Source organism: Bombus vosnesenskii, unplaced genomic scaffold, assembly GCF_011952255.1.
Source record: "Bombus vosnesenskii isolate JDL3184/JDL3185 unplaced genomic scaffold, Bvos_JDL3184-5_v1.1 scf7180000013302, whole genome shotgun sequence".
Taxonomy (NCBI): Eukaryota; Metazoa; Arthropoda; class Insecta; order Hymenoptera; family Apidae; genus Bombus; species Bombus vosnesenskii.
Window position 1 is genome coordinate 3076230 of NW_022882951.1, and position 10664 is coordinate 3086893.

A 10664-nucleotide genomic window follows, 5' to 3' on the forward strand; every position below is an offset into this window, starting at 1 on the left:
TCTTTCGAAATATCCGTCGTTGCTGTCGAAGATTCAAGTACGGCGCTCGAGCGAATTAAAAACTTTACGTAATAATGTACGTAATCGAGAGATTGGAAGAAAAAGCGGTACGAGTGTTCGAACGACGTTAAACGTACGTTCGGAACTTTAAAACGTTATTTCGACTGAACGTCGAAGCTGGAAAATTCGTAAGAAAACTTTCACCTGGTTTTTGGAAAAAAAACGAATAACGATAACGACACCATCTATCCACGGTACCATGGTACTATAACCGCCTACCATAAACAAAACTGTACTTCTATTCGATTTCGTTCGATATGACCCGCTTAGTGGAACAAGAAGTTAACGATGATAAACGTACCGTACGAGTAATCGTTACGCATGGCACGTCGACGCTTTTATCGAGAAAACAGATCCGCCGTAGGTCTCGATTCTCGAAAGACTAGGCTCGAAACGAAGGAACGAGCCAGCACGGGTATTGCTGAAAATCAGTGATAAAAGGAGCAAGGAAGAAGCGTGTTGCGAATGGAAGACTCGACGAAGAGTCCTTTCAAGACGAAGAAACACTCGAGCCGTTTCGCTTCAGTAACCGCGGTCTTGGTTCAGCTCCTCCCGGATTCCTTTGTTTAATGCCTTATTGCGATATTTTAACACGGTTCCGCTGTTGCCATGCGGCTCCGCGCTTATCCTGCTCGTCGTGTGTCGCCACAGTCGACCAAGAATCATCGTAAGTAGCACTCCTATACCCGCTACAGTTATGCAATCGAGCCGTTTTTTCCCCGGGATTATCTCTCCTTTTTAGGAGAATCTTTCAGACCGATCCTTCGCGCGATACGAAAGAAGATTCGATGCTGGCTGTACGCCGTTTGAAAATTCGTCTCATCTTTCTCATTGTTTCTTTCTTTTTTTTCTTCGATGTATACGCATCTGCTTCGTAACGTAAACTTACGTTAGCATTCAACGGATTTCATTCGTTTTTCAAACTTTCGACTACGGACGATATCTTAGGCGAAAGATTTCCGAAACAAACGCGTCACAGTGTTAAAAGTTTAAAATCCCTACTATCGACTTACTTCCACGGAGAGAGGATTTAATAACACTGTTAACAACGTAGGCGAGGCTGCTAGTAAACTCGAGGCGAACAAGAGGCTCCTCCAAGCAGCGTAAATAATAGTTTGCAAGAACCGCGGATATCCGGCGGATGCCGCATGCGTACATTTACTCCGGCCCATGTTGGACATTACACGCGGATCAACTACTTTTCCTACAGAGTTTCCGAATTCCTCTCTTATCGACCTTTCTTTCTTTCAAATTATACTTTAAACGTAACCGAAACTCGTTTCGGGATATCTACACTATCTACGGTCCATGCGACAGCGTAGTAAACGCGACGATCTTAAGCGTGCTATTATAAAAATCATAGGAAATTAAAGAAATCCGTCTGCTTCGTTTCTCTATCGTTTCCGCGAATCTAACGTTTATACGAACGAAGGAAAAATGCTAGAAACTAAGATCGCCAACATCCTACGGTATCATCCGTACACGAGAGCCGTATAAAACCGAGGAAACCTATCGCGTACGATATAAATGACACGGAGATGCGCGATCGATGATCCTTCGCATAGAACGGAATAGAACTTTACTAGAAAACGTCGTTATAACGTAACTGTGAAAGTATATGGCGTATACGAGCAATGTAACGCGCGAATTCAACGAAATCCATAGAAAACAGCTGGCAGATTTCGTCGAGCGAGTCCTCCTCCGCTCGGACTCGCGTGGATGCTTTAATATCCGCGTAATGGAAACAAGAAAAACAGGATCCGAGTGACACCGACGTCTAAAGTGCAGCTGCAAGTGGATGAGCGTGCAGTGAATTCCGAGTGCGTCTAATTAAAAGTCATCTGCATATTTATGGAAGGGGAAGGGGAAACGGAGAGAAAGGGCTGGCGGTGGATCAACGTAGGGAAAGCGGGGAAGCAGAGAAGCCGCTGATGCCGCTGCGCTCTGCTTTTGCTACTGCTGCTTCTGTGGCTGCTGGTAAATTAAAAAATAAACGACGTAACAAAGAAGCGGAAGAAACGTAAGTCTGGTTAAAGTGGCCGTGTTTGCTACTTTTATATCTCGTTACCAGCCGGTCTTCTCTTTCCTCCGCGAATTTTTATTCCGCGACGGTCGCTCGTTTCAAAATACCAAAGCGATTACGCGCTGCTGCCGATCTTTTGTAAAAACTCGACGAACGAAACTCGTTGATAAAACTTTTACGTCGTATAAAAATCCATGTTTTCTACAATTTCGCAAAGATATCTCTGGCTCGAAAAGTAAAAGGAAAGAACAGTCGGAAAGAATTTTCAGAAAGGTAACGGACAAAAAGAGAGGAGAGCCAATCAACGCGGATAGAATCGAAAAGAGTCGTGTTAACGCGCCGTCTAAGTACCGCGCGGCGCAACAGCGATAATTGCACGGTTCGTGACCAACAAGTATGTTTTCACAGACGACTGTACCGGAGTCTCGCGGAGAAAAGAGATTTCCGGGCTCCTTTCGATGAACGGCCAACATTCTCATGGTGAGAAAATATGTTTCGCACGACGACGATCGTCTTTACGTTTCTCTTGCTTCTCTTCCATTCCATTTTTCGCAAACTCATCGCGTTTTCCAAAAATTTGTCTTCGTTTAACTTTAGGCAACCGGAGAAACAACGAACTACGTACATCGAACTACGAAATCTGCCTCACCCAAAAATCGATCGTTTTCTTATCCCATCGCGTTTCCGCGTAGGATCGTTTACAAATTTGTCGAACCAGCCTGTGCCCGTCTTCACGAACGGTCGTATAAAAATGAGAAACACTTGGAAATTCTTCGCAGGCTCTCGCTAAAAATATCGACGATTTCTTTATTTAATTCTGTATTTTTTCTACGTAGAGCAATACGAGACGCGAGCGACAAGCAACGAAACAGCCGTATAAACAATTAATTCGTGTCACGACTGCATAAGCGCATAATTGCATGCCCTTTGTATCGCCGTGGAATACAAAACGGGTAGGAACGTTGTCCGCAAACTGTCATCGATATTAATTGCGAAATCGACACATCGCTGGAAGAAAACTCGAGAATACTTATCCTCGGCGTTTTAAAAGTTTCCAAGTTATTGGCCAAATATGGAAGCGAAGAAAGAACGATTTCCAAAGAATTTTACCACGATAAATTTCATTTGATTACGATCTTAAAACCTATTTTCTATCTAACGTTCTATCGAATAAACGAAAGGTCAAACGATTTGTACGTCCTCGTTTTGCCAATAACTTTACAACTACGTTGCCTACTATCGCTAAGAATAATTTTATCCGGATAATTTTGTATACGTACATCGCTAGAGAATAATTGAAAAAATTGTCCGCCTGTTCGATGTTCGGGTGGACAGAAACGCGTGTGCAGGTAATTACGGTGATTAAACGAGGGGAAAGCCCGACATCTCGGCGAAAACCGCTTGCATTTATTCGCGCAAGGAAATGACGTCAAAAGGAAGTGTTTCGATACAATCGTCCTACCTATTGCATCCGACCAAACGCCATAACGGTACTACAAAAATACGTTTTCGTTGCGATAGTGCAGAAAACGCAACGAAACGTTTCATTCTTACCACATACGTGTCTCATCGATTAAATCGAAAAACTAATTTCCGTAAGTATACGTTTAATCTCGATCGCTTCTACCACGCTTGAGACTTACCAACACGATTCACGATTCGTCGGCAACGATCTACGCTGATGATATATCCTCTTCCTTCTTTTCTGTCAGAGCACTAAAGATCACTGCGCGAGGAAACACTGAATTCGAGCATCGAACGAATCGGTCGTTCGAATCGGTTTTATTCGTCGAACAACTTCAACGGGGACGATTTCCAAAGCGAGCCACGAAATCGACAACTATCTAAAGAGCAAACTCTATCCCTCATCTAGGTGAAAACTTCTATCCCTCGACCTTGTCAACCGAGAACTCGTCGTCGACGTTGATAAACCGATAATTTATCGACTCGAAAGGATTTCGTTCGCGAGTTCCCTCGCGAATCGTGAGGATGCGACGAAAAAATCGCTGAAATGGCAAAATCGGTAGAAAGGCGAACAGTCAACCGCGTATTACCGGAAGGAAATATGCGTGACCGATAGGAAGGTGAGAATTGCCGGCGTGTCTTCTAGCAGACGACTTCGCAAACGAATGACGAACGAGCGAATGGTCGGAGGATCCGAAGGCATCGGCTCTTTTGCCGGAGGACGAAGGAAGAGGTAGTCGCTAAGCTACGGCGCAGGCTAGAGCCTCGGTAGTACAGGAAGACCGTGCCAAGTTGAAAAGCTTCTGGCAATTTTTTTTTAATTACTTTCTCTCTCCCTTTCTCTGTCCCTCTTTCCGTCTCTGTCATTACATTCCGTGCCGATTAAATCGAAAATGATCTTCGTGAAATATATTTCACTTATTTTTCCTCTTTTGGCCATCTGTCAGTTGAATGGAAAAAAAAACAGCGATAAATGATAGAATCATTTCGTAAGAACGGGAATTTAAGCGATCTCCTGAAACGAAAATGTTTATTTGTATGGAATTTGACTATGCTCGAACGTTGCTCCCATTGCCGTATTATTTATAAATTTCATCAGCCACTTTACAACGCGATAAATTTTACATAACTTTACATAACTTTTCGTTTCTTTCTAACAGAAAGAAAAAATTAGGTAAGTGGGAAAGAGATACTACTTTCGTTCCACGTAAACGAGATATATTAAAGCTGCTCGATGTATACTGAATATATGCGTACGTATGTACGGCATTGAATTTAATAATATAATACTAGCATATTAACTATGCCGTGTTAATTTTAGAATCGCGTCGGAGTACATGAATCTAGTTGTCGGTATAAATTTTACAGTTTGCTAAGAAGGAGAACACCTGCAAATCCGACAATTTTTCCCTTCGCATCCGGAGTCTCTACCCTAAGAGAGAAAGCTTTACGTGCCACGGTACTCTTCCTGTTAGGATGCACTCAACGGCCATGTTGGTTCAGACATTTCCATCTTTTTCTCTCTCGGCCGTGCAAGCCGGCTTTCAATTTTATTTCATTCCTCGATCATACACCATGCTTCGTCCAGGGATGCTGCAATGCGGTTCTCCTACCTTGCGTCGATTGCACCAACCTTGCTTTTTCCCATCGACCGAATAGTCATAGGCCCGATCCATACGTTCCCGCGTTTTTCCTTCGTTACCCTAACTTGTTCGAACAAGAAGTCTGACGGATACTTTGATCGAATTTATCAGGACTTTTTCTATGGCTGCGATCCTCCTCCCTCTCCCTCTCTCTCTTATATGTGTACAAAATGTATCATACGAAATTTTGGCGCAAAGATGAGACATCGACGTTATTTGGCTTTCTATTCGCAGCTGCGAATTTTACGTATCTCGGAAAATGCGACTCTTAGATATAATCGGTCTGAGACGCGACCAGCGATACTTTGCATTATACCGTTTTGATTTATCGTACCATTGTGAATTTATGCTAAACCGTAACATTTTTCAAGCATAAAACGATCGATCAAGCCAGTTTTTAACGACAGAAACTTTCACGCACGCGCCAAAGACTACGCTTTCGTTACCTAATTGATTAACGTGCATGCTGGCATACAACGCACCGCGATTTTATCCATCTAATGGATCTTAGAAAATGCGAAATAGCCAGAAGTAAGTGTTCCATGTCTGATCAAAATTCTCGTCCGTGATCGAGCGTCAGCTCGAGCGTAAGTAATTGCAACCAGTCAAAGCGCAACCGGTGTTTCATCCGCCAACGGACTCGACTTACGCGTAACACGTAGATATAATTGTCGAAGACGACTCGTTAACGGATTCACGGTCGATAATTCGACTATTAATCAGAATGTAAAAAAAAAAAGGGGGAAAAAAAAAGAAAAAGAAACACTTTGCTAAGATTGCTAAAGAGCTTGTTCGGAAACGGTAAAGTAAAGTGCGATGGATCGTACGAGACGACGGAATACCTTCCTAACTGGAATTTTCAACTAAATCGGTGACCCAAATGCGTTACACTTTCCTTACAAGTTGAAACACGTCGGTGGAACGCTGCTAAATATTCGAGGAAGGAAGCGACGAGCAACGATGTGTTCATATGCCACGTGCCCGCAACACGCCGCTGCAATTAGGCTTAGGAATCGCTATTGTGCCAGAGCTTGACCCTCTCGAATAGAATCTCGACAATGGGAATGCGAGCAATTTGCCGAGAGCGACTGGCCTAATTGCGGCACGATCACGGAATTGGGAAAACTCTGCCGATGAGATTCTCCAAATCGACGTCCAATTCCATTTCCCTTTGTTAGCAAAGTTGAACGAACGATCCTGCATTTTGTTCCGTTTAAATGGTCGTCGAGTCGCGTTGTCCTCGCGTAAAACGAATTTTACAGCCGATCGTTTAACAGAATAGACGGATAACGAGGAATTTGAAAGTTACCGGGTGACTTTATCGGTCGCGTCGTTGTTTCATCGTCGATTTTCCAGTATCGTTTCGCCGCTTGTCGGGACCACCGTGTTTTCTATTTAATATATTTTTCTCGAATGGAAGAATTGGACGTAAGATGCAACGTTGGTATTTAGCACGATCGACGATTTTAGGAGAAGAAGAAATTCCCACGAAGAATAAAAGCAGAGAAATTTTTTCTTCGGAAGGAAAGAACGTTCACGAAACAAGTGGCGAGCAATTTATACCGATCTCCGTCCCTGAAGCAACAAGAAGCAGAGCATGACAGCGCCATGAAGAAAGACTGGACACAGTTTGTTGGCAGCCGCTTATGAAGAATACGAATCATTACGAGATTCGTCCTTTTTTAGTGGGAAATTCTTTGCCAGGCGGTATTCACCTTACTTTCTCGTGCGATCAGATAATCATCTTTTGCCTATTCTTCCACCATTGTACAAATATCGAGGTCTCCGCGATTCCCCGGCCGAGACTATTTCAATCGTTATATAATATCTTTTATCGTTTGCTATGACAACGTTCCAATACGATAGTACGTAGTTTTTATATTTCTCGTTTCGAAGAAACGTACAGCGATCGACAGATACCCGTAACTCTGGTGTATCCGATACGATAGAATTTCTCTTAGACGATAAGAAAAAGAAAAAGTTACGATAAAGGAAAGAGTGGTGAAAAAAAAAAAAAGGAAAAAGTTCAATATTACGTTAATCGTGTGACGAAAGACCGCTTACGAATAGAAACTTCGTATCCTTCGTAAAAGTTACAGTTTCACATTTAGTCCGACCTGAATACTCGAGAATTTCAAGAAGAATTTATGCTTCTTAGAATAAGAAGTAAGAGTAACCGTCAAACCACGTTCCAATCTATAATTTATTTATACAGGGTGGTTGGTAACTGGCGGTACAAGCGGAAAGGGGTTGATTCTACGCGAAAAAAGAAGTCGAAAATATGGAATAAAATTTTGTTTTAAATTTTTCCATCGAGACAACGATCTACAGTGAGATCCGTTATAACGAGACGCGATAAAGTGCACGCGTACCGAGCGAAAAACGAAAAATTTTTATTCTATATTTTCGACTTCTTTTTTCGCGTAGAATCACCCCCTTTCCGCTTGTACCACCAGTTACCAACCACCCTGTATATTAACATTTGATATTTCGAAACGTACGGATTTGCCTGTGTAGAGTTCAACTTTATCCAGACATTTATCCAACTGAACATTCCCTGTGAATCGTTCGATTATAATCGCGGTATATTCGCCGAAACCTTGATTTTTATATAAAAGTATTCTCAACGAAAAGTTTTATGCGACGCTACGTCGTTCCTAGAAAAAACGGCAGAAAGTTTCGATAACTTTTAATTGAAAGCAGAAATACGTCGTACGTAATATCGTTATATGTGCCACCAAGTTCGCAAATCGGACGGATTCGTAACTCAAACGGCTACGACTAGGAATATCGAGCGAAATCGACGGACCAACGGTAACGATGAAATTTTGAAGCGACGACGCCTAGCTCGTTCGGATGTCAAAATAACAATTTCTGCGCGTTCCACTTTGTGCAAAGCAGGATTTCGCAATGGCGATGGAAGGAAGCACGGTAAGAGCAAGTTTAAAGGGATTTGCGGATGAAAAGAAAAGATTGTATCGCCAGTTACCAATCACCCTGTATAACTTACAACGGATATTATTTTATCGAAATCGTCGACAATATTATGTTACCATTTAACAGGTAGCAGCAACTTCCCTCGTGAATACATCGATACGAAATATAAAATATGGTAAACGATAATCGTTAAAAAAGAGACAAAGATATAACGTATATCGATGCCTAAGAATCAGCGAATCTGTATTTCGCGCAGTATTTTTTACGGTTTCGATTACTGGTCGAATCTAATCGAATTAATAAGGATTTAACGAGCCCGGATAATTTCGCACGCGTGTGTTCCATCACGACTTTATAATTACTCGCTTGGATCGCTCCATTCGTGATATAGAAATTTTCTCCGTGTCACGGCAACGGATCAACAAAATTAATGGCACATAACCAAGCACGCTGTACGAATTGAGGAATGCGCAATTTTCTCTTAATTTCTTCGAAACAGCCACTAACGAATCGAACGTGTCAAAATAACGGTAGAAAATTGTACTCCTTCCTATAGTACGTGTAGAAAAATAACACAACCTTTTCCCTTTGCTGTTTTTCTTATAAATCTCATAGCTGGGACTGTACTAATGAACACCCTGTATGCATTAATAACGAAGGCCAGCCAGACGTTCGTATGAATCATGCGATATTTAAAAACTCGAGAGAACGAAGGCTACCACTTTGTCCCTCCCAGAAATAAATGGAATTAACTGTTCGCAATACGAATCGTCGTTTACTCGACCGAAGCTAATTAACTTTCTAAACGCTGAGTAATTAAAAACCGACGAAATTATTTATTCGCGAATTTTTACCAAAGAAGATCGATTCGCCTCTTTTGTCATTTTTTCTTGACTAACCATTCGCGCGTCACTAATGTCGGTATCACTCGCATCGAAAAGAACGGTAAACAATTACTACGTACGAATACCTTTTATAAATTAATCTCGTAACTGAGATGTAATCTGGGAGTCGTCCAAAGCCGAAAGGCACGGACTAAGATTAATAAAATAATAAAAATAAAAAAATAATCTCCAAACTACCGAATTAAAAAAATTTGTTCGCAAACACTGAAATCAAAAAGCGCAAAATAAAGATTAACTATCGATAAATTTCAGATCTAGATGTTCGTAAGATCTTTATAAAAGTGATCGTTATACATATTTAATTATATTTAACATAACGAACATAACGAATAAATTGCAGTAAATCGATTAAAAAGCTAGAAATATTAAAAACGCGAATGTATTATTCAGGAACGTAATTATTTTTATGAGCGATTTTTCTTAAAAATACGCATAAAACAAATAGATCGACATTTACAAGGTACGCACGCACTTTGATTCCCATTCGAATCGACTATATCTCGTTAAAAGAAAATACACAGTCCGCAAACTAATTAACGATAATTCTATTTACACTCTATCGAATCTATATTATGCAACAAGCAAGCATGCAACTATGTACTCACTCGGATTTCGTTGTATTTCATGGTAGAGAATAGTCAATATCTCCGCCGGTTCCAAGTAATCTGTTAATCCATCGGAGGCGAGAATCAGAAAATCCTCGGTTCCGTCTAAAGGTACAGTCTTTATTTCTGGTTCGCCAGTTACAAACGGCTTGTATTGAACGTCACCTGGAACCACGCGAAAAGAAATATCGAATTATCGTAAAAACTTATTCGACGACATTTTTAATTATCGGTGTATACATTTTCTTAACCGTGTGTATTTCTGCAGAATTTGTCAAACGAAATGTATACGAATCTATTTTGGTGCTATCTAAAATCTTCCTATCTAATTTAATTGTTAAACGTAAAGAATTTCATTCATAGATGTAGTAAACTGATGGGTGAACCTGAGTAAATTTATAATAACCGGAAGCGTCTGTATTATGGTGGTGCCATTATTTAAATTAGCCACGCCATTCATTAAATAGATAATTAAAGTTAATTACATATATACATGCTAGTTGAATACTGATATTCCCCACGCCTCAGCGTCGCATGTTTTTTAGATGTAAAAAGCATCGTTTACATGTATACGGATAACTGTAACGGTTCTCTTGAATTCCATAAAACTACACGTTACGGGGCATAAAATTCTCTCTCTTTCTCCCACTTTATCCTTTTACTTTGCTCGATCGCAATTGAAAAGTTTCTATGAAGAATCCGATCCATAGGTAGCCGGGTGTCGTTAATTATGCGAATGCTATCTCGTTTCATTTTAACAACGTCTTCGAAACTTCTCGATTAGGCTTCTTGCCTAACTTTTCAACTATATATCTAATAGCAACTTGAAAATACACAGAACGAAATTTCATGGTACGTATACTTGTAAAACAACGAAAACAGTAAACAACGAAAGATCGTGTTTAAGTATAATCGTAATTACCGTTCTATCGTATAGAATTTTTCTCACTCAACGCGCTGCAATAGAATTGAGAGGGTCGTATTTTATTTCTTTTCGTCGTTTCTGACGATTCGTCGTTTCGTCAAT

General features: G+C 40.8%; 1 protein-coding gene across 3 annotated transcripts in view; it reads right to left on the reverse strand.

Annotated features, from left to right (window-relative positions):
* The window catches only part of LOC117234129 (titin-like), a 63979-nt gene that overhangs the window by 42147 nt on the left and 11168 nt on the right, over window positions 1-10664 (reverse strand). For all 3 annotated transcript variants that reach the window (XM_033495054.1, XM_033495053.1, XM_033495055.1), the window contains one exon: window positions 9638-9802. In XM_033495054.1, the coding sequence (XP_033350945.1) occupies window positions 9638-9802 (165 nt within the window). The remainder of the gene's footprint in view (window positions 1-9637; window positions 9803-10664) is intronic.